At 43.1% G+C, this 25,000-nt stretch overlaps 3 protein-coding genes across 8 annotated transcripts in view; all 3 read left to right on the top strand.

Annotated features, from left to right (window-relative positions):
* The window catches only part of ptpn6 (protein tyrosine phosphatase non-receptor type 6), a 24,836-nt gene extending 17,693 nt beyond the window's left edge, over positions 1 to 7,143 (top strand). For all 5 annotated transcript variants that reach the window (XM_053684589.1, XM_053684568.1, XM_053684550.1 and 2 more), the window contains 11 exons: positions 997 to 1,113; positions 1,265 to 1,396; positions 2,062 to 2,158; positions 2,248 to 2,327; positions 2,434 to 2,580; positions 2,695 to 2,826; positions 2,948 to 3,102; positions 3,675 to 3,742; positions 4,129 to 4,280; positions 4,721 to 4,791; positions 6,809 to 7,143. In XM_053684589.1, the coding sequence (XP_053540564.1) occupies positions 997 to 1,113; positions 1,265 to 1,396; positions 2,062 to 2,158; positions 2,248 to 2,327; positions 2,434 to 2,580; positions 2,695 to 2,826; positions 2,948 to 3,102; positions 3,675 to 3,742; positions 4,129 to 4,280; positions 4,721 to 4,791; positions 6,809 to 6,911 (1,254 nt within the window). In that variant the 3' untranslated portion in view covers positions 6,912 to 7,143. The remainder of the gene's footprint in view (positions 1 to 996; positions 1,114 to 1,264; positions 1,397 to 2,061; positions 2,159 to 2,247; positions 2,328 to 2,433; positions 2,581 to 2,694; positions 2,827 to 2,947; positions 3,103 to 3,674; positions 3,743 to 4,128; positions 4,281 to 4,720; positions 4,792 to 6,808) is intronic.
* A 1,085-nt stretch (positions 7,144 to 8,228) lies between these two features.
* On the top strand, positions 8,229 to 13,822 carry rbp5 (retinol binding protein 1a, cellular). The gene is made up of 4 exons (XM_017464431.3): positions 8,229 to 8,508; positions 11,784 to 11,968; positions 12,433 to 12,534; positions 13,217 to 13,822. The coding sequence occupies exons 1-4, from the start codon at positions 8,433 to 8,435 to the stop codon at positions 13,268 to 13,270; spliced, it is 417 nt and encodes a 138-aa protein (XP_017319920.1). The 5' UTR covers positions 8,229 to 8,432; the 3' UTR covers positions 13,271 to 13,822.
* A 424-nt stretch (positions 13,823 to 14,246) lies between these two features.
* Positions 14,247 to 23,847, top strand: LOC108263468 (complement C1r subcomponent). 2 transcript variants are annotated; one of them, XM_047156324.1, is made up of 14 exons: positions 14,247 to 14,320; positions 15,663 to 15,731; positions 17,270 to 17,480; positions 17,681 to 17,855; positions 18,088 to 18,225; positions 19,225 to 19,427; positions 20,293 to 20,440; positions 20,913 to 21,031; positions 21,126 to 21,204; positions 21,426 to 21,560; positions 21,739 to 21,807; positions 22,766 to 22,962; positions 23,051 to 23,280; positions 23,376 to 23,847. In XM_047156324.1, the coding sequence occupies exons 1-14, from the start codon at positions 14,262 to 14,264 to the stop codon at positions 23,737 to 23,739; spliced, it is 2,196 nt and encodes a 731-aa protein (XP_047012280.1). In that variant the 5' UTR covers positions 14,247 to 14,261; the 3' UTR covers positions 23,740 to 23,847. The 2 variants fall into 2 exon arrangements, with proteins under 2 accessions (XP_047012280.1, XP_017319765.2); XM_017464276.2 differs by lacking the exon at positions 14,247 to 14,320 and adding an exon at positions 14,826 to 14,855.
* The last annotated feature ends 1,153 nt before the right edge of the window (positions 23,848 to 25,000 follow it).

Genomic DNA, 25,000 nt, shown 5'->3' with positions numbered 1-25,000 from the left:
CCAGCTCTCGCTGCCATACGTTACAATGGAGAAGATGAGACTGTGAACGAGTCGTGTCTTTGTGGGCAAAGAAATGTCCTTCTATTTGAAAATTCTGTCCGATGATTTCATCGTTGATTTTCCCATGGCTATTCATCGTTTCACTTCTTCGAGAGTCGTTGCCTTCCAATCAATTTTCATTGGTCACCTTGGTCTTCTTGAAGTTCAGCAACAGTCCCATTTCCTGGTTCTCTCTTTTACCTGTCCACAGTAGGTTCTTCATTCTTTCTTCAGTGCCCGCTATCAAGGTAGTGTCGTCCGCATACCGTAAATTGTTCACGTTTCGGCCTCCAATTTCGATCCCTTCTTCGACCTCGTCCAGTCCGGCTTTTCTGAAGATTGTTTCCGCGTACAAGTTGAACAAGAACGGTGAAAAAGCCTTGTCTGACGCCTCGTTCCACTCGGAACCATTCGGTGTTACCATGTACCGTTCGGACGGTTGCTTCGTGTTGACCATATAGATTTCTGATGAGGCTAGTCAGATGGTCTGGTACGCCCATGTTCTTGAGTGTTTTCCATAGCTTCCCATGATCGATGCAGTCAAATGCCTTGTTGTAGTCAATAAAACACAAGTACAGACTCTTCTGGTATTCTTTGGCCTTTTCCATCATCCATCGAACGTCTGCGATGATGTCACGTGTGCCTCGGCCTCTTCTGAACCCCGTTTGTTCTTCTGGAAGTTCTCTGTCAACGTAAGGCTGTAGTGGTCTTTGTATGATCTTCAACAGAATCTTGCTGGCATGTGATATTAGAGCGATGGGTCGGTAGTTACCGCAGTCTGTTGCATCGCCTTTTTTGGGAATAGGAACGAAGATTGATCTGGTCCATAATTTGTTATCGAATTTATTATCGTTATGTAATTATAATATAAACGTAAATGTATCACTTTTATAATTTTACAGCACGAGTGTAAAAGGCGGAGGATAAACGCCGTGTCCTTTACATGTTTAATTTCAGAATAACGGCTACACGGTGGGGGGGAAAGAAGTGTTCGACACACTGACTGAGTTTGTGGAGTTTTACAAAAAAACACCAATCGAGGAAGTCACCGGAACCAAAGTTTACCTGAAACAGGTGAGTGAGGGCTGTCTCTACTGTCTACTATTACACACACACACACACACACCACACACACACCATGCCCACTGTCTTGTCACTACAGTTCGAGTATATAATATACTGCAGTTCTGTGTTTTTATAAACGTTCTGTCTCTGTGTGTCTCAGCCGTATTTCTCCACCAGAGTGAACGCGTCCGAGATCGACCGCAGGGTGAAGCAGCTGGATCAGTCCATTGAGCCACAGAGTGAAGAAGGAGGAGACAAAAAGATCAAAGCTGGATTCTGGGAGGAGTTTGACGTAAGTGTCCGCTTTACCACTCTAGTTTGCTTTTACTGGCTAGTCTCCAGGGAATTGGAATCAATCAGTTTTTTTTTCATGATGGCCCACTTTCTTAATATCAGAGCTCTTGTGATTGGCCAAAACCTAAACATTCTGTTTGTTCTGACTGACGTGTCTCCAACCTGCTGTGATTGGCCAATTACTGCATGTGTGCTTTGTTTTAAATGACCATTTATTGGCTAGTCTTCCGGTTTTGGGGATTGGCTAAAGATTGGGCTTTGGGGATTGGCTAATCTTAGGGTTTTGGGGTTTAGCCAACCTCCAAAGACTGAACACTAACCAATCCCCAAAGCTCAAAGACTAACCAATCCCCAAAGCTCAAAGAGCTTAAAGAGGTTAGTCTTCGGCTAGTCTTCAGACATTGGGGATGGCCTAGTCATTGGGCTTTGGGGAACAGCTAGATTTTGGGCTTTGGGGATTGGCTAGTCTTAAGGATGGGATGATCATAATTATAATGTATGGTATCAGTACACCTTCAGTAGAGAATAGTGAATAGGGTGGAGATTTGGGACACAGCCTGTGCGTTATGTTACTCAGTCTCTGGAATTGGTAAATAACTGCTCTGTTCTGATTGGCCGATCTCTGCATGTGTGGTCTGTTCTGATTGGCCCGTCTCTGTGCAGGCTCTGCAGAAACTCGACACCAAAATGAAGAAGAGCAGAGCCGAAGGGATGCGGCCGGAGAACAAAAGCAAAAACAGATACAAAAACATCCTGCCTTGTGAGACATACCAACACTGATAATGTTCTACAGAGATTTTAAACATTTCTTACAGTTTAAACACAATATTGTTCTCACTTTCCCTTCAGTTGATGAAACCAGAGTGATTCTGCAGTGCCACGACCCCAACGTGGTTGGAGCCGATTATATTAATGCCAACTATGTCAAGGTATTTCTCAAACAAAGGAATAAATACACACAAGAGGAAGCACTTTTTTTTTTTTTTTTTACTATTAATGCTGTTGATTTACATTTCTTCTTCTTAACCTGTGTAGAATAAGATGTACGAGAGCTGTCCTCCAAAAGTCTACATTGCGTGTCAAGGCTGTCTCGCAACAACTGTCAATGATTTCTGGCAAATGGTGTGGCAGGAGGAGTCCCGGGTCATCGTCATGACGACGAGGGAGGTCGAGAAAGGACGGGTCTGTATTGTGGATGAAGAAGCTAACAGTTATCTGCTGATGATGGTTTCACTCTAGTGTCCGTTTTCCTCAGTCACTGGATGTTATATACCTCTGTCTGTGTTTGCTCTGCAGAATAAGTGCGTGCCGTACTGGCCCAACTGTGACGAGACCAAGGAGTTTGGGAAGTACGTGGTGACGCCCATGTCTGAGAGAGATGCTGATGATTATAAAGTCAGAGTGATGGAGGTTGCACTGATCGACGGGGTACAAGCGGCTAGTTTAATCCGGCATCCACATCACTGCACTTCACTTCACACACCACCTGATACACATTAGTGTGTTGACACTGAGTGTGTGTGTGTGTGTGTGTGTGTGTGTGTTATAGAGTGAGATGCCGAGAGAGATCTGGCACTTTCAGTACCTGAGCTGGCCGGATCACGGTGTCCCTGAGAAGCCAGACAAAGTCCTGAGTTTCCTCACACAGGTCAACAGCAAGCAGCAGGACTTTCCTGGGGCGGGGCCCATGATCATCCACTGCAGGTAACACACACTCGCACTGCTCCACACCTCACCTGTGTTAAACTCACATACATGCTGCCTGTGTGTCCTGCAGTCGCCCAGAACACCACTTCAGAAAATATGTGTATATATATTTATATAGTTTTATATATATATATATATATATATATATATATATATATATATATATATATATATATATATATATATATATATATATATATAGTGTGTGTGTGTGTGTGTATATAAATATATATTATATACATACACATTTTATATATATATATATATATATATATATATATATATATATATATATATTAGTTATATATGTACACCACTTTAGCTTTCATATAAATGTGATATTAAAAATCACAGAAGCAGAAAGATTACAGAAGGATATAATGTATAATGTATATATCCAGGATGGGGACGTACCGACGCTGAGAGCACTGCTGCTCCCTCAACTATCAGTGTTCCTTTAACTGCAAACATAATCATCATCATAATGATCATAATAATAATAATAATAATAATATGAATAATAATAATAATAATAAATGTGTGCATGTAATGATTTTTATTATTTTTAGTGCTGGTATTGGCAGAACAGGAACCATTGTTGTCATCGACATGCTGATAGACACAGTCGACGCTAAAGGTGGAGCTGTCTGTCTGTCTGTCTGTCTGTCTGTCTGTCTCTCTTTCTCTCGGTCTATCTCTTTCTCTGTATGTTTTTCTGTCTCTCTCTCAGTTAGTATGATGTACTTGTTAGATCATCGCTGTAAATAATAATAATAATAATAATAATAATAATAATAAACAGTATTGTGTTGAATTGAGAAGAAAAGAAAAATATATCAAATGTACACAAGCTGTCGAGAATAAAGTGTGTTCTGAGGAATGTCCTGGATGAGAAACAGATCACACTAACCTTAAACACATGACAGATTCAGCGTCACATAGTAAACTGCTAAACACGTCCCTGTGTGTGTGTGTGTGTGTGTGTGTGTGTGTGTGTGTGTGTGTGTGTGTGTGTACGTACAGGTGTGGACTGTGATATCGACATACAGAAGTGTATTCAGATGGTGAGAGAACAGAGGTCGGGGATGGTGCAGACGGAAGCGCAGTACCGCTTCATTTATCTCGCCATGCTGAAGTACATCGAGTCTCAGAAAGACATACAACAAGCCCGAATGGTGAGGACGGAGGGAGGGATGGAGGGATAGAGCGATGGATGAAGGGATAGCAAGGTGATGGAGGAAAGGAATGTGTGGGGGTGGGTTGGATGGAGTGAGACAGGGATGGAAGAGTTATGCAGGTATGGAGAGATGGAGGAAAGAACTCATTTAGGGGGTGAATATTTATGCAACCACTTTTACAGTTATTTGTAAATAATTTTTCCATACTATATTGATTTTCCCCTGCACACGAGTATTATGGGATGTTTTTTTGTGGAATTCTGATCCCAGTTAAATCCATTTCAGTTCCAGACTGTAACACTACATGATGTGGAAAAGTTCAAGGGGGTGAACACTTATGCACAGCACTGTATGGGAGTAAAGATTTGTGTGTTAATCACTATGTGTGTGTGTGTGTGTGTGTGTGTGTGTGTGTGTGTGTGTGTGTGTGTTTACAGTCTGCAGAAACGGAGTATGGAAACTTGTCTCTACAACCCAAACACGCTAAAGCCTCCCGCAAAGTGTCCAAGTAAGTGTGAGGGGGAGCTGCAGGGTGAAGGGAAGAAGACACACACACACACACACACACACACACACACACACACACAGAGTTATCTCAGTGTGAAAGTTCAGTGTCCCGCTGACTGCTCAGCACTAAGTCCACAGATGAACAAGGAAAAAGAGAGAGAGTAAGAGAGAACAGAGAGGAAAGAGAGAACAGAGAGAGAGGAAAGAGAGAACAGAGAGAGAGAGAAAAAACAGAGAGAACAGAGAACAGAGAGAGATGAGGAAAAGCAATAAGGAAAGAGAGAGCGGTTAGAACAGTGCATTGTGGGTATCAGAGAAGATTAAACTGCACCCACTTCTCTTTTGAAAGGGCTTTTCTTTGTGCGTGGCTGTATGTGTGTGTGTGTGTGTGTGTGTGCGTGCGTATGTGTGTATGTGCATGCGTGCGTGTGTGTGCGTGCGTGTGTGTGTGTGTATGTGTGTGTATGTGTGTGCGTGCGTGTGTGTGTGCATGCGTGCGTGTGTGTGTGTGTGTGTGTGTGTGTGTGTGTGTGTGTGTGTGTGTTTAGTAAATAAATATGTTTACATATCCCTCTGTCCCTATCAGTGACCTGTGACCTTTAACCCCGGCTTGTTTTTAATAACGGTTCTGTCCTGAACATTACAACACACACTCTCTGTTCTCACGACCTTTTTCAGTCTCAGTAAACCAGACATTCATTACAGTTCTGTGCGAAACTTTACACCCCCGCGACAGTTTAAATCTGGAAGAAAAGGAGCCCTAGGTACCTCTATTTAATCATTCCAAGAGCGTGTTCTAAAGGTAAAGATATTAGAGAATATTTACAAACTCTTATACTGATATCACTCTGATTTTTTTCTGTATTAAAATAGACTGTTTACATTTTGTGTAACAACGAAGGAGCTTCTGTGAAATCAAACACTCTAAATGTCCAGTTGTTATAAATCATATTTCTTTGTCCTGAAGGTGTGTAAACTTTTGCACTGAGCTGCATGTTTGTAGCGTAGAGAAATGAGAGCTGTAGGAGGAAGTGCAGGGTCAGTGGGTGGGAAGAAAAGATCAGCAGCTTGATCTGCAGAACCGAACCCCCAGTGCACTTTCATCATCTTTCAGTCCTCTGACTGGAAATCATCCCGTGGGGTCCTAATTAAAATAAATTCATTCCAATGTATTGATTTGCAGAATGCTTCAGCACACCGCACTTCACCTCCGTCTCACGCTCAGTTCCTGAGAAATACCAAAGTCAGATTACTCGATCTGCCTTTCCACTGTTTCTGCCCTAAACTTCACCTTTCAGGGTTTCTGTAAATCTACACAGGCAAATACAGATGTTTTAGTAAACTAGCTCCGCACACTTAGATTGATTGGCATGTGGTGGCCACATTGTTTATAAATGTCAACATGTTTTTGATCATTAATGAAAAATCCTAACAAAAACATTTACAAACACTTCATGCTTGGACTTCTACTAATAATGCTGCTGCTGCTGAGGAGGAGAAGGAGGAGGGGGAGGAGGAGGAGAAGAAAGATGAAGAGGATGATGATGATGATGATGATGATGATGAGGAGGAGGATGATAAGGAGGAGGAGGATGATGATGATGATGAGGAGGATGATGATGATGATGATGAGGAGGAGGATGATGATGAGGAGGAGGAGGAGGATGAGGATGATGATGAGGAGGAGGATGATGATGATGAGGATGAGGATGATGATGATGATGAGGAGGAGGAGGATGAGGATGATAAGGAGGATGATGATGAGGAGGAGGATGAGGAGGAGGAGGAGGAGGATGATGAGGATGATGATGAGGAGGAGGAGGATGAGGAGGAGGAGGATGATGAGGAGGAGGAGGATGAGGGGGAGGAGGAGGAGAAGGATGAGCATGATGATGATGAGGAGGAGGAGGAGGATGATGATAAGGAGGATGATGATGAGGATGATGAGGAGGAGGAGGATGATGAGGAGGAGGAGGATGATGATGATGATGATGATGATGATGATACCTGTGTTGCAGGAATAAAGAGGACGTGTACGAGAATCTGGGAGCGAAGGGGAAGAAAGATGTAAAAAAGCAGAAATCGGAGGAGAAGAAGAGCGGCTCTGTGAGGAAACGATAAGAGTCAGCTGGAATAACGATGAAGGACTCGCCTGTTCTCACCTGTTTCTTAGTCATGCCAGTTAAACATTATTATTATTATTATTATTATTATTATTATTATTATTATTATTATTATTTTGTCAGATTTAACACAGGACAGATATTAATGATTTATTTAGCAATTTAGCAATGATTCTGTAAACTATGATTTTAAAACAAATACGTTTACAATAAACTGTTTCTCCAACAAATTGCACTAATAATCACTCTAACACACACACGCACACACACACGCACACACACACACGCACACACACACACGCACACGCACACACACACGCACACACACACACACACACACACAGTATCCACAGTATCTTGCCTCCCTCCTGTAGGCTGTGACACAGTAACAGTTTCTCCCTGAACTCATTGTGTGTAGAGTGTAGTGATGCTCAGGTGTGTGTGTGTGTACGTGTGCGTGTGTGCGCATGTGTGTGTGTGCGCATGTGTGTGCGTGCGTGTGTGCGTGCGTGTGTGCGTCAGACTGGTATGGCTTGTTATAATTTGAATAGTATCTTCCAGATGTCTGATTACATCAGAGGAACTGGACACATTAACACTGAATGAACACAGAGACAGTCACAAAGTAGCCTGTTCTAACTCTCTCTCTCTCTCTCACACACACACACACATTGACAAATGTTGAAATATTGATAAAGTGGGTGGTTTGGATCATTTAAGATTTGATGTGCCCTCCGGAGCGTATATGAACTGACAGTCTGGTAAATTGGGGGTGGGATTAACAATCATTTTTCTCGCTAAATTAGTTCTTTTCAGGAGTTTGTTCTGATCGGTTCCTGTCAGCACATGGAATTCAGGTGAAAGTTAGTGCTAATGCTCTGTTATCCAACACAAAGCTGCGTTTATTCTGTAAGAGGGGAAAAGGAAATGATCCCTAAAGGAATGTGATTAGAGGATTAGTTCCTGTATCCGCATCTCGCTCTCGCCTGAAGTCCCTCTGTGGATGTTTTAGATTTTATTATTATTGCTTATATATTTGTATATTTTTTCCCAGACGTATTTAATCTGTGTGTATTTAAGATGTGTGATCTCAGTGTAAACGAAGAGAATGTTGGATGTGTTGTGTTTGTCTTTTTACTCGATAATCATTAAAATAACAAAATATCAGTGGAAGATCCCTCCCCCTATCATAACCCCTCCCCCTATCATTCCCCCTCCCCCTCCTCCTACCGTCACTCCTCCAGCAGCAGCAGGGAATAAAGTACACAAGACGAACTTTTGAACTTTTTTTCTCTCTCTTTCTTTCATGTCGTGCACGCGCCCGGAGGGGGTATTAGCGGTTGTGCACGCGCTCGCGCCGCCTCAGTTATTGTTAACAGAGAGAGAGAGAGAGAGAGCGCGAGCGCGACCGGGCGGAAACACTCACTTTTACAGATAAATAAACTGGAAGAAAGGAATAAAGATCAGAGCAGAGAGAGAGAGAGTTGAGAAAGTGTTGAGTCAGTGTGGATTTGTGAACATGTCTAAACTGAACTACACCGGAGTTTATCACTGGATCTCTCAGGACAACTTTGAATCCTATCTGGCCGCTTTAGGTGAGAGTGACGTCATCACTTTTCCTTTTTAACGGTAACATTTCGATCTGCTACTGTGTTAAGTGTTTAAATTAACACCGCGTGCTCGTTAACCATCACATCTGTTTCAGCTAATGCTCATTACATCCCATCAACACCAACACTCATCCCATCAACACTGACACACATCAACACCGACACTCATCCCATCGACACCGACACACATCAACACCGACACACATCCCATCAACACTGACACACATCAACACCGACACTCATCAACACCAAAACCGACACTCATCAACACCAAAACCGACACTCATCCCATCAACACCGACACACATCCCATCAACACCGACATTCATCAACACCGACACTCATCCCATCAACACCGACACTCATCAACACCAACACCGACACACATCCCATCAACACCGACATTCATCAACACCGACACACATCCCATCAACACCGACACACATCCCATCAACACCGACACTCATCCCATCGACACCGACATTCATCAACACCAACACTCATCCCATCAACACCGACACTCATCCCACCGACACCGACACTCATCCCATCAACACTGACACTCAACACCAACACCGATACTCAACACCGACACACATCCCATCAACACCGACACACATCCCGTCAACACCAACACTCAACACCAACACTCAACACCAACACTGACACACATCCCATCAATACCAACACTCATCAACACCGACACTCAACACCAACACACATCCCATCAACACCGACACTCATCCCATCGACACCGACACTCATCAACACCAACACCGACATTCAACACCGACACTCAACACCAACACCGACACACATCCCATCAACACCGACACTCATCAACACCAACACCGACACACATCCCATCAACACCGACACTCATCCCATCGACACCGACACACATCCCATCGACACCGACACTCATCCCATCGACACCGACACTCATCCCATCAACACCGACATTCATCAACACCGACACTCATCCCATCAACACCGACACTCATCCCATCGACACCGACACTCATCCCATCGACACCGACACTCATCCCATCAACACCGACACTCATCAACACCGACACTCAACACCAACACACATCCCATCAACACCGACACTCATCCCATCGACACCGACACTCATCCCATCGACACCGACACTCAACACCAACACTCATCCCATCAACACCGACACTCATCAACACCAACACCGACACACATCCCATCAACACCGACATTCATCAACACCGACACACATCCCATCAACACCGACACACATCCCATCAACACCGACACTCATCCCATCGACACCGACATTCATCAACACCAACACTCATCCCATCAACACCGACACTCATCCCACCGACACCAACACTCATCCCATCGACACCGACACTCATCCCATCAACACTGACACTCAACACCAACACCGATACTCAACACCGACACACATCCCATCAACACCGACACACATCCCGTCAACACCAACACTCAACACCAACACTCAACACCAACACTGACACACATCCCATCAATACCAACACTCATCAACACCGACACTCAACACCAACACACATCCCATCAACACCGACACTCATCCCATCGACACCGACACTCATCAACACCAACACCGACATTCAACACCGACACTCAACACCAACACCGACACACATCCCATCAACACCGACACTCATCAACACCAACACCGACACACATCCCATCAACACCGACACTCATCCCATCGACACCGACACACATCCCATCGACACCGACACTCATCCCATCGACACCGACACTCATCCCATCAACACCGACATTCATCAACACCGACACTCATCCCATCAACACCGACACTCATCCCATCGACACCGACACTCATCCCATCGACACCGACACTCATCCCATCAACACCGACACTCATCAACACCGACACTCAACACCAACACACATCCCATCAACACCGACACTCATCCCATCGACACCGACACTCATCCCATCGACACCGACACTCATCCCATCAACACTGACACTCATCAACACCAACACCAACACCGACACACATCCCATCAACACCGACACACATCCCATCAACACCGACACTCATCCCATCGACACCGACACACATCCCATCGACACCGACACTCATCCCATCGACACCCACACTCATCCCATCAACACCGACACACATCCCATCAACACCGACACTCATCCCATCAACACCGACACTCAACACCAACACCGACACACATCCCATCAACACCGACACTCATCAACACCAACACCGACACACATCCCATCAACACCGACACTCATCCCATCGACACCGACACACATCCCATCGACACCGACACTCATCCCATCAACACTGACATTCATCAACACCAACACCGACACATATCCCATCAACACCGACACACATCCCATCAACACCGACACTCATCCCATCAACACCGACACTCATCAACACCGACACTCAACACCAACACACATCCCATCAACACCGACACTCATCCCATCGACACCGACACTCATCCCATCAACACTGACACTCATCAACACCAACACCAACACCGACACACATCCCATCAACACCGACACACATCCCATCAACACCGACACACATCCCATCAACACCGACACACATCCCATCGACACCGACACTCATCCCATCGACACCCACACTCATCCCATCAACACCGACACTCATCCCATCAACACCGACACTCAACACCAACACCGACACACATCCCATCAACACTGACACTCAACACCAACACCGACACACATCCCATCAACACCGACACTCATCCCATCAACACCGACACTCAACACCAACACCGACACACATCCCATCAACACCGACACTCATCCCATCAACACCAACACCGACACTCATCCCATCGACACCGACACTGACACTCATCCCATCAACACCGACACTCAACACCAACACCGATACTCATCAACACCGACACTCATCCCATCAACACTGACACACATCCCATCATAACCGAAACTCAGCTCTTTAACACCAACACGCAGCTCGTTAACACCATCACCAGAGCTCAGCTCATTGACGTAAACACTCAGCTCATTAACACAGACAATGGGTAGAGTGTTAGTGGTAATGAGTGAAGAATGTTATTGTTAATGAGTTGAGTGTTTTGAGGCATGTTAATTGCCGGTGTGTTAATTCTGTGTTAGATGTAAATGAATGAAATGTGTTTGTGTGTGTGTGTGTGTGTGTGTGTGTGTGTGTGTATTAGACATTAACATAGCGTTGAGGAAGGTGGTGTGTTTGCTGAGACCCAGTAAACACATTGAACATGATGTTAATTCGGGACAAATGAAGATTAAAACCGTCACCACGTTTAAGAACTTCGACATGGACTTCACTCTGGGACAGGAGTTCACTGAGGACCTGGGACCTGTCGATGGCAGGAAGTGCCAGGTGGGGGCGCAATACTGCTCACAGCTGCATTTACATCACATCACCTGAACATGGCAAATAAACAACACGTTTGGCGTCCTGTTCGTCATTTACACGCCACATTCACGTCATTTACACGCCACATTCACGTCATTTACACACCACATTCACGTCATTTACACGCCACATTCACGTCATTTACACGCCACGTTCACGTCATTTACACACCATGTTCATGTCATTTACACGTGTCATGATCACAGCATTTACACGCCACATTCATGTAATTTACACGTGTCATGATCACGTCATTTACACGTGTAAGCCATGTTCAGGTTATTTTAACTTCATGTGAGAATTCCAGAAATAACTTTTGTAAAAAAAAACCTATGTTCAGCTGGCCATTCATAAATTGTCTATAACTCGACAGTGTGTAATGTTATTTGTGTGTGTGTGTGTGTGTGTGTGTGTGTGTGTATGTGTAGACCACAGTGGACTGGGACGGTGATAAACTGGTGTGTGTACAGCGAGGAGAGAAAGAAGGACGAGGATGGACACACTGGCTCGAAGGAAACTTACTCCACCTGGTAATTTAAAAATATAGTTATATATTATTATTATTATTATTATTATTATTATTATTATTGAGTTTTAATATAATTTTAGAATAATAAAATAAAAAACAATACATTTAAATTCAACAGAGAAACTGATCAGTTTAAAAAGAACATTTGAAAAGGTTATTATTAAAAACTGAATTAAAACTTTAGATCTTTTAAAATTGTGGTTCAGTTTTAAACAATTTAAATGACCATTTAGAACATACACACACAAACACAACACACACAAACAAACAAACACATAAATAAATAAATAAATAAATAAATAAATATAATCAAGGTAATATGACGCTTTAGCTGAGTGTGTGAGAGAAGTGTCCTCCCCCTGCTGGCCAAACCCGGAATCACACTCAATACACACTGCTGCAGGAATTATAAAATAAATATAAATATTTAAATATTTATTAGTCCGTTTGGATTTTAACAATAAACTCTAACATTAGCAATAAGTGTAATATAATCATATTTATAGTGTACAAAATACATTCATAAATTAATGTCTCTCTCTGTCTGTCTCTCTCTGTGTTTCTCTCTCTTTCTCTGTCTGTCTCTCTCTGTGTTTCTCTCTCTTTCTCTGTCTGTCTCTCTCTTCTCTGTGTGTGTGTGTCTCTCTCTGTTTCTCTGTGTGTGTCTGTCTCTCTCTCTGTAGGAGCTTCGTGTGAATAATGTGGTGGCTAAGCAGGTTTTTAAGAAAGCAGAATGACTGGCTGGTTGCCTAGACGACAAGCTCATAGCACTGTGGGAAAAGAGACGACCAGCCAATCAGCAAACAGCAGCAACTATTGCCCCTCCCCTTTTATAGTTTCCATGTTATTTTAATGAGTTTAATTAAACTGATTGATTTTAGTGTTAGTGAACGTGGAGAAGCAGGAAGCTTTAAAACACTCCCACTATCAGTGTGGGGAAATCCATTAGTGGCATGCCACGTGATAGTGTTTGCATTAGCTCCTTCCTTCTGTATCTGTCCTGCTATGCTAACATGCTAACACTAACACTGAGGAAAAGCCCCCAAAATGTGTTCATTAAATCTCTCACCGCACTGGACATGTGATGACTGAATTTCCATCAGAGCTGTAGTTCCTCAGTTTGTCCACAGGAGCAGCAGAGTGCGGTTTATCATCACGCTACACTACAGTTCTGTTATCTCTTCATCAAATATTAAAAGTTCCCGCTGTGACTTGATGTTTTTTCTTGTTCCATTAGGAAGTTGAGACTTTAATGTACTGAAAGAATAAACTGATATGATTAACATGTCCATGAGAGGGTTGTTTGATGATTTGGCTGATGCGTTTCTCAGAGCGAGTTATTATTGAGAGCAGGTTCAGGACGTCACTCAGTGGATCCAGCAGTAAGGAGATAACTGGATTTGAACTCACAACCTTCTGATCAGACGCTCAGAGCCGTGAGTGGTATCACTTCCATGTCTACACTGCTCCGCCCTTAACACACCTGAGTGATATTCTCTCATAAACACCTCATAAACACTTGTCTGAGCTCGGTTTGTGACGTCACTACATAAACTCCACAGCTCTGGACCAACAACATGTTAAAGGATAATAACACCTGTGGTACACCTGTAATCTGCCTTCTTCCCTGATGTTCAATGATGAGTAGTTTAATATAACGTTTAGAGGAGTTAATAATTGTGTATTCATAGAAGGGGCTAAAGCTCCGCCCCCTGCTGAACCTTTCCTATGGAACGTCAGTGTGGTGGTTTGGTATCAGGTGATGACATCACTCAGATACGGTACAGGTGAGGAGCTGCTTTAAGCTCTTGCTGCTTCATCCGCACCCAGTACACGTGAAATGCTAAATAATCACATTTTATACTTTAACCCGAACCGTAACTTTAACCCGAACCGTGACTTTAACCCGAACCGTGACTTTAACCCGAACCGTGACTTTAACCCGAAGCGTGACTTTAACCCGAAGCGTGACTTTAACCCGAAGCGTGACTTTAACCCGAAGCGTGACTTTAACCTGAACCGTGACTTTAACCTGAAGCGTGACTTTAACCTGAAGCGTACCTCTACATGCCTTTTGTTGCTGTGAAGCTGTGTGTTACCTTCTTACCATGCCTTGATGAGTCAGAGCTGTTTTGGCGGCATGAATGGCCACAATATTAGGCAGGTGGTTTTAATGTTATGGCTGATCGGTGTATATCACAATATTATTAGAATATTATCACTTTATTATTATTATTATTATTATTATTATTATTATTATTATTATTATTACTACTACTTCTTTAATTTCAGTTTAATGTCGAGTTCTTCACAGTTTAATAGGTAAGAGTTTGATTAAATTGATTAATTATTTACCCATGTTTACACACACACACACACACACACACACACACACACACACAAACACACACACAGTGATATTTAATGTAATTTTTAAGAGAATTCTCCAAAAGAATTTGTACATTTTAAGAATGAAAGAAATTTTAATGTACAAATATCTACATAACGCAAATATTACAATTCCTTACAAACAGCAACCTCATTTAATCTATTTTACCTTTATTTACTTTTACTTTATTATTTCACATTATTTTAGCTGTGTTGTTGTTGTTGTTGTTGTTGTTGTTTGTCTTGAATTGAAGTGTTTTTAAAGAAGTTTAGTGAAATGTTTTAGAATTATGTATTGATCTGATTAAACTGGAGCAACATCGTGGATTTTGACCTTAAACACAACATGTTTTACCAGAAACGTTGGCACCCCCTGTGTCTATCTGTCTGTCTCTCTCTCTGTCTGTCTCACTATCTGTCTGTCTCTCTTTCTGTTTCTCTCTCTCTATCTGTCTGTCTCTCTATCTGTTTCTCTCTCTCTCTATCTGTCTGTCTCTCTATCTGTTTCTCTCTCTCTCTATCAGTCTGTCTCTCTATCTGTCTCTCTCTCCCTCTCTATCTGTCCGTCCGTCTGTCTCTCTATCTGTCTCTCTCTCTCTCTGTCTGTCTCTCGATCCGTCTGTCTCTCTATCTCTCTCTCTATCTGTCTCTCTCTCTATCTGTCTCTCTCTCTATCAGTCTCTCTCTTATTCTTTTGCCAAATCAAACAATCCTGATTTTCTGTGACTTTTAAACCCTAAGTCCTTCCACTCGGCTCATTTGGAAACACGCAGCTGGAAGAACAATGTCCAGGTTACAGTTAATCCTGAGGTATGTGTAGAAAATCTTGAGAATTTGTGTTCTTTTACTTTATCTCTTTTACATTTGTCTCATATGAAAGCTTAATAAACATCTAAATAATAAAATATATAAAGAGCAAATAATTTCTTACACACTGATCAGTTCTCTATTGTGAAATAATAATTGATATTATATAGTTATCACCCAGTGTGTGTGTGTGTGTGGGTGTGTGTGTGTGTGTGCGTGTGTGTATAATGACAATATATTTAATATGAGTGTTTGAGACGTCAGTGTGTCTGAGTCAGCGCTGAAGACCTGAACAGCTTCACTCCTGGGGTTTGGGATGAGAATTTATTCTACACACACGATGTGGTTTATGGAGTTGTTCTGTGCATGAGGATGTGTGTACAGTAGATGTAGATGTAGACACACACACGCAGATAAACTGATCACACCAAGTCACACTTCTCATCAATCACATCAGTGTCATCGAGACAGGAATTACAACAAGGTGCAGACGTGTGACGGACCAACTGTGACATAAAATCGTGTAAAGGACACGTGTAAAGATCCACGCCGATGATGCCTTGCGTAAGGATTGGTCTTGTGCAGCTTTGTGAAGTGTTTTTACAAGTGACGAGTGGATCTCTGGGGGATATGGAGACAGCTCTGGCATCCCAACTGACTACAAGCTGAATAATGACGCGTGCGTTCTCTGTAGCCTGCTCTCACTTTTCTGCTGCGCCACTTGGGAGTCATGCTACTGGCCTTTAAAAGAGAAGTCGTTTACCATATATGGCGATTTGGGGGCGTTTCTGTATGTAAATGAGCATGGCCTTTCATGAGCAGAACAGTTTAGAAGGTGTGGGATTTGTCCACGTCTGTTACATGCGTTCACACGTGTGAGAAATCCCAATGTTCGTATGCGTACTGGCGATTCTTATGCACAAATTCAGAGCTTGTTCTATGCGTGATTAAAAACCCTGGCAGCGTGTTGAAGGTACGACTCGGTGCGGATTACACAACATGGCAAAAATGTCTGAACAGATCAACCACAGTGAAGCGGAGAAAAACTCACATAGTTTATTGGGCACGAGTAGTTTCATAATCGTTTTAGGCATAATGACCGTGTGTGTGAGTGTGTGTGTGTGTGTGTGTGTGTGTGAGTGTGTGTGTGTGTGTGTGAGTGAGTGTGAGTGAGTGTGAGTGTGTGTGAGTGAGTGTGTGTGAGTGTGTGAGTGAGTGTGAGTGTGTGTGTGTGTGTGTGTGTGTGTGAGTGTGTGTGTGTGTGTGTGTGTGAGTGTGTGTGAGTGTGTGTGTGTGTGTGTGAGTGAGTGTGAGTGTGTGTGAGTGTGTGTGAGTGTGTGTGAGTGAGTGTGTGTGAGTGTGTGTGTGTGTGAGTGAGTGTGAGTGTGTGTGTGTGTGTGTGTGTGTGTGTGTGTGTGTGTTGCCCCGCCCCGAATCTAATCTCTGGGCATTATGATGTCGTTATGGTCAGATGTATTACAGTGATGTAAATAATCCTATGATTATTCCCGTGCTGATTGCTGGTGTGTTTGTCTCTGCAGTGTGTGGTGTGTGTTGTGTGTGTGTGTGTGTGTGAGTGTGTGTAAGACGGTGATGTACGGTCAGGTCCAATCTCCTCTGTATCCAAAGCCTTACCCCACTAATGTCCATCAGCAGTGGGATCTGGAAGTTCCACGCGGTTATCAACTTCAGATTACCTTTAATTACCTGGACATCGAACCGTCATTAAACTGCTACTACGACTCTCTCACGGTTAGTGTGGAGCTTCTTCATCATCATCTTCATCATCATGCTGTAAAGAAACTTTTGAAGGATAATCTGACTGAGCAGGCATCTGCTACGCTTACAGAGAACTTCAAGTTCTGGGTTCTACGTTCTAGAACCCTGTAGATGTTAACACTGGTGTCATCTGTTTGTGTGAGTGTGGTTCACTTTGTTCTCTCGTTATTAAGGTTCTGCACGGTAAGAAGGTTTTGGGAAAGTTCTGTGGCAAGAATTCCTGGGATCCCCATCACCCTGGCAACAAGCCCATTGTGTCTCCTAGCAACCGTCTTCAGCTGGTGTTTGTGACTGATGAATCAAACACAGAGAAATATCTCGGGTTCTCTGCCTTTTACCAGGCTGTTGGTACGATAAAAAAACCCTGAATGTGTGATTAAGGGTTTTTTCTGATCTCTTGATTACTCAAGAGTAATGCACACATTAACACAGTGTTAACTAATAATCTCTCAATAATCTCTTAACGACTCGCACCTGTACTGATTCGCACCTGTACTGACACCTGTACTGACATCTATACTGACTCACACCTGTACTGATGCTTGTACTGACTCCTATGTGTTTGTGGTTTGGTTCTCAGACATAGATGAATGTTCGACTCCTGATTTAAACGATTCAGAATTGCGTTGCTCTCAGATCTGCCTGAACACTCTGGGCTCATACCTGTGCACCTGTTCCCATGGTTACCAGCTGCAGGCAGATCAGCATACCTGTGTGTGTGAGTGTACACACCATCAATACATATACATACACACACGTACAATAAACACACTCTTTCACACATACACAAACTTTCCAAGCCCCTTGTCATTTTGAGGCTGGACTTCTGCCTCTGTGAACCATCTGAACTCTGCAACTATTCCTGAATACAATTGTGTGTTGTTTTTAGCCTTCCCCTTTTCCCCAGTCCTCCAGTCCTCCAGTTCTCCACTTCCCCAGTTCTCCAGTTCCCCAGTCCTCCAGTCCCCCAATACTCCAGTTCTCCAATCCTCCAGTCCTCCAATACTCCAGTTCTCCAATCCTCCAGTTCCCCTTTCCTCCAGTTCTCCAATCCTCCAGTTGCCCACTTCCCCAACCCTCCAGTTCCCCAGTCTTCCGGTTCTCCAATCCTCCAGTTCCCCAATTCCCCAGTCCTCCAATCCTCCAGTTCCCCAGTCCTCCAGTTCCCCAGTCCTCCAGTCCTCCAATACTCCAGTTCCCCAGTTCTCCAGTTCCCCAGTCCTCCAGTCCTCCAATACTCCAGTTCCTCAATCCTCCAGTTCCCCAGTCCTTCAATACTCCAGTTTCCCAATCCTCAGTCCTCCAATACTCCAGTTCTCCAGTCCTCCAGTTCCCCAGTTCCCCAGTCCTCCAATCCTCCAGTTCCCCAGTCTTCCAGTTCTCCAGTCCTCCAGCACTACCCTGTTGGTACTCTTCCTGTAGGTCTCTGCGTCTGATTTAAAACACAGATGCTTGGCTACAAAGCCACAAACGGACCAGTGTCCTCTTACTTTAAAGCGCTGATCACACCCCACACTGCACTGCTTCATGCACTCTATTCACACAGTGAGGATGTATTTACTAATAGAGACACTTCTGTAAGTCACTCTGGATAAGTGCGTCTGCCGAATGCCCTAAATGTAAATGTAATACACACAAAGAAGAACTCTTAAGGGTTCCTTAATGTTTTAAGACTGTAGGCGTAAGTATTCTGTGGTGTTGTTTCCTCTTGTGCTAGTGGACTGCAGTGGAGGTGTTTTCACAGAACCTGAGGGAGTTCTGTCGAGTCCCGGATTCCCGGACGCTCCGCCTCCCGGAGTGAACTGCTTGTACAAGGTCTCTGTTCAGCCTGGGTTCCACATAACGCTCAACTTTAGTGAGAACTTCCACATCGAGCAGATTGATGTACAGGGACCATCCTGCTTGTTCCACTGGCTACAGGTACCACGTTATTACGCTGTGGGCATGTTCCAGTCCACACATTTATTCTAAATGCATTATGAGTAAATTATATTGTGTATAATGGCTTAGTAAAAAATTAAACTCTTGAGGGCATGCTGTAATCAGCTGGGGTATATACAAACAATGTATGGGGTATTATTATTTTTCTATATCAGCATGTCCCCGTGTTTTATTCCTCTTTTCCCACAGCAAGTTGTCAACAATTACCATTTTTAATTTAGTAAAGAGCAATACTTCATACATTTTATCCATGTATAGTGTTAGTAATGAGTTAGTTCCTGTTATCACTTATCTTATAGCAGCTGTAAACAGATGTTTCCTCACCAGCATCTCTTTATTCTCTCTTGAATGAATAAGAAGAGAAAACATCACTTGTAATGTTACAGAGAAACAAAACCAAAAGAAGTAAAGGGAACGTCAGCCATTACGGATGACTTTTTATAGTGGGTCACTATAAACGTTCTCGGCATGTGTGTGCACGTACACACGAAGGTATACAGATGTTGGAATCCTGCCTCTGGCAGATAGGACCGGTGACGTAGCTCTTCAGGTTATAGCTTTACGACTGACTTACATTTAGAGCTTCATCTCGTGTTTACTGTATGAGGAGCGTGTGCTGTACACGTCCCTGTGAACAAGCCGTTACTATAGAAACGATAACGTATTAGAACGAGAGCGTTAATATAAACCTGCACTACTGTCAGAGCCGCTGTTCTAGAATAATAATCATCTTCTGACCGATCAGAACTCAGAACTCAGCAGTGTGGTATTATGTGTAATACTAACTCCTCTACGCACTGGAATGTGATATTAAAGCAGTCTGTCTTCCACGTCTCATCCTCAGGTGTCTGTCCCTGGTGAAGCTCCAAAGAAGCTTTGTGGAAATAAAAGTCCTGGGATCATACACACCGGCTCACACACTGTAGATCTGGAATTTCACACTGATGGACATGGACAGAGCGGAGGATTCAGCCTGCGCTACACAACCCAGAGTAAGCAGGAAACACAACCTGCTGCCGTGGAAGTTATCTAGAGCTTACACCCAGTTTACATGACTCACAGTTTACAGTCTCCATCTGAAGAGAGTTTCCTCTGAGATACACGAGTGTGCAGGTGTAGTGTGTGTGTGTGTGTGTGTGTGTGTGTGTGTGTGTATTAATGTACGTACAGGTGAACATCATCTCTGGATTTTTTAGCTCACCTGATTGACATGAACAAATCTGTAAATTGTGTTCAGTCTGATTCGACAGCGGTGTGCGTTCATTATTAACAACCCAAATGATAGAGAAACTCACACACACCTGACCAACACACAATTAAATCCGTGCTGGAAACCGGCAACACGTTCCAGAACATTCCAAGTAACAGTAAAGGCCAGAGAAGCACGACTTAGACTTAACACATCCTCTGTGTGTGTGTGTGTGTGTGTGTGTGTGTGTGTGTGTGTGTGAAACCTTTCTGTAGGAGTGGAGTGTAAAATTGAAGGAGGAATCAGAAACGGTCGAATCACTCCCAATTTCCCGAAATATTCCTACAGAGATTACATTCAAGTCCGCTGCGACACCGGATACAAACTCATGATGGTGACGTTTTATTATTTCTACTTTATTTATATGTGATTTTTAATTGATTATAAGGTTTTTTAAACCTTTATTTCATCCTGTGTTTGTGTTTCAGGGAGAAAAGGAAATTCAGAGTTACAAATCGATGTGTCAGGAGAACGGGGCGTGGCATTTACCTTTACCTGAGTGCAGGAGTGAGTCGGCACTCGCGTTATTAGCGACATTTCTATATATATTTTATAATTCTATTACAGTAGGAGACTCGGGTCATTAACAGGACAAAACAAAAGTGTTCATTAAAAATATCAGGTGTTAATAAATGTGAAATAAAACAGTGATGTTGGAGTTTACGCCTCCACCAGGAGTATTATATCAAACCCATTTAAGTGAAATGTTTTCTTCGTCATGGTTGCAGTTATCGATTGTGGAGAACCGGAGGCGTTACTGAACGGTGAATTTAAGTTTTTGTCAGGTTCTAAGAACGAGTACAGGTCTGTCGTGCAGTATCACTGCAACGAACCCTTCTATTCTTTCACCAAAACTAAGCAAGGTACGTCTGTGTTGGGTAAGATAAATTCTTCTTCTGATGATAATAATAATAATAATCCTAATAATCATAAAAGATTTAAATCTTGTAACATGTATGAAATTGACTCAAGCTGAATAATAGCTTAAGATAAAATTGGCCAGAAGTTTAAAACTGTCTCTCATTTACTCCCAATTTTTAGTAAATCTCACCTGTGATGCTGATCGCACATGGAAAGGAGAAGAAAATGAGATACCATATTGTTTCCCAGGTAACATATAAATCGCACAGAAGTCCGTGGGTCAGCAGATCTTACATCCAGCTTTACATCCAAACAGTTTTACTTTTTTTGTTTGGTGAAATAGTTTATTAGTGCTCTGATTACAGGACACTCAAGGAGCACGAAAAAGTCTATATGACATTATACAGTACTCGATGTAGCCAGAGGTGGCGCTAAAGTACGTTTTCAACTCATCACCCTCACAGCCGCGAACAGGATTATAGGCACCGTGTAGGTCGAGTTAGATGAAAATCTGGGCATTATGAGTTGGTTCCAAGGCTGAGGGGTCTAGAGGAAGAGAATAAAGATATTTTACTGTGATCTGGTTGAGATGTGGGGATGTGGTCATGGCATGGCTGAAATCCTCACCCTTTATTCTCCATGAAGGAGAACCTGGCTGGGATGTACCCTTGCTTTAGTGCACCTCGATGTATTCCTCCATAGCCTTCATCGGGAAGTGTGTAGATGTGGTTGTGTGGGGGAATGGTCTCCGCCATGAGCTCCATCGCAAACTTACAGCAGTTGTAGCCTTGCTGAATATCTCCCTGAGACCAGCCGGCCATCGCCCAGGTTAGCGCCGTGCCCTGCAGCGGGATGAGCAACTGGTCAGGGAGATCTTCCTGGCTGAAGATGCATGGTTACCTGTCTAGTATAAAATGTAATTGAAGCTGAAATGTCATGTTCTTTATAAATAAAACAGCTTAAAGACTGTGAGGTCCTGAAACAGTTTCTGCTTTAACTCAGGAAAAGGTCAAGTCAACTTCTTTATTTTTAATTACTGGTCAACTAGTAAGCATTAAAGTTATTAAAGTTATTAAAGTAAGCATTAATAGTTATGCAACTTCTTTAGTGTAGAAGTAATAAGTTTGTCTTTTCCAGTTTTCCTATATATAACTGTGTGTGTGTGTGTGTGTGTGTGTGTGTGTGTGTGTGTGTGTGTATTATTCAGTGTGTGGGCGTCCTGTTGTAGATATCGCTGGTCTTGGTCGGGTTTTAGGAGGAACTCAGGCGAAAGACAACTCCTTTCCCTGGCAGGTGTTTCTTCAAGCTGGAGGAAGAGGAGGAGCGATTGTGATCGGAGAGAAATGGCTCCTCACTGCCGCTCACAATCTGGACAAAATCAAGCAGTCTCAACAGGAAGTGAAGGTAGCGTTATCCCTCAGCGTTAGCTCTTAACGGTGATATCTGGTGATATTTTAGTATTTAAGCACATTTATTTATTGATGTTTTTTAGGCGTACGTTGGAAGCAACAAAGTGAGCGAGTATTTCGAAGTCCACAGAAACACTGACCCTGTGATATTTCACTCACTTCCTATCGAATCGTTACACATCCACCCGGGATATAAAAGCCCAGATTATAATAATGATATCGCATTGATTAAGCTGGCATCATCCATCACCTTTAAAGCGAGTGTAATGCCGGTGTGTCTTCCTGATCAGGACTCTCAGCTTGAGAGTTTTGGGTAAGAACCTTTCAACACATCCAATTCCACGTGTGATTTTCCTAAAGAGCGGAACCTGATGATGATGCGGCGTTCTGTAAATGTTTCTGCTTCAGGTGGGTTTCTGGATTTGGAGTGACGGAGACCTACAACACCGCTAATCACCTCCGTTACATCCGTCTTCCCATCGTGGATCAACAAGTGTGTCACTCCTCCATTGAGAAGATGAGAGAGACGGTCCGTGATCTGAGCACTCTGACGGAGAACATGTTCTGTGCTGGACTTCCTGAAGGAGGGAAGGACACGTGTCAAGGAGACAGCGGCTCTGGTTTTGTCATGAAGAACAATGACACGTTTTACGCAGCGGGGATCGTTAGCTGGGGAGTCGACTGTGGAAAACCAGGAAGATACGGCGTATACACTCGCATAGCTCGATATGTAGACTGGATCCAGAAAACCATGAAGGAGAACATGCAATGAGAATGACATGAGCCTCTCATGTGACTGGTTTAAATGGTTTGATTTAAAATATCTATGGTTGTTCTGCTTTCACTTCATGGAAAAATAAAGATAAATCTTTTACCATCACCAGCTGTTGTTTCAGTGTTGTGATCTTAGCAGTCCTTCCTGCCTGCAGATACATGATTCTGAGCTGCTTAGCTGTGGGAGATGTAGCTTAGGGTATTTTATATTAAGATCAAATCAACCACTAAGACCTCATGTCTCAGTTACGCTCGATTCGGATCTTGAGCTTCAGCGCATGGTTCTTGTGTGATATCGGCTCGAGTCAGGAGCAGCGCCACCGTCTGACTGTTTGAAGGAACCACAATACATCAAGCTGAAATGTGTGTTTCTGCTGTAAATACACTCACACAGTATGGATATTTATCACAGATAAATATCACACTATTCATGAACGAATCTCTTGGTTTGTTAAATCAGTTTATTGGTTATCAGCTGCTTTGGTGGGAAACATGATGAATCAGAATCATGCATTGTTCCTGTGTGTGTCTGAAAGCTAGGATCCAGCTATCTGCAGTCTGAGCTGTGTGGTCTCACTGCTTCACTGCAGGAGGAGGAAAGAGTGGTATTTTATAAGGTAACGTAGTAAAAGTTTTCAAGCTGGTGTGTGTAAAATGTGTTTTTTTCTTTCTCAGCTGTGCTTTCATTAACAGCAGATTGTCCATGTAGTGGAGATCCTGAAAAGTGTTATGGTTAGGGTTAGGAACGCTCCAGAATCAGCCCAGTCTCACAGAAAAAACATTCACACACACATAACAACCTATCAAACTTTCATCCGAATGTTCTGTATGATGTGTGCGACGTGCTGTGTGTTTTATTTATTTTAACCAACAGCCAGAGCCCTTTTTAACTCCAAAATAAACACATTCCTGGTGTATTTAACCCTAACCCTACATCATTTTCAAGAACTGAGTGAGCAAATCATTACAGGAACTCGTCTCTGTATAAACTTGCACTATATGTGAATGAAGTTATTTTCCATAAAGGGAGAGTAAAGAGACGATGCGTATAGACAGGGATTTTTACAGAAATGTAATTTCAGTATTCTGGGATGTTTTGACGCAAATTCAGAACACTTCCAGTTTCCAAACTATTTCACAATCACTGGTGTAGATTTCACCATGCAGGAGTTTCCCAAAGAGCTGTCAGGAATTTAGACGTGCGAGCAGCACTTCACATATTTACGTGTTAAACAGACGGGTCAGGACTGCAGGTGAGC

The sequence above is a fragment of the Ictalurus punctatus genome, chromosome 1 (genome assembly GCF_001660625.3).
Source record: "Ictalurus punctatus breed USDA103 chromosome 1, Coco_2.0, whole genome shotgun sequence".
Lineage (NCBI taxonomy): Eukaryota > Metazoa > Chordata > Actinopteri > Siluriformes > Ictaluridae > Ictalurus > Ictalurus punctatus.
The sequence above is the reverse complement of the archived record's forward strand: the minus strand, read 5'-3'. Positions and strand labels throughout refer to the sequence as shown.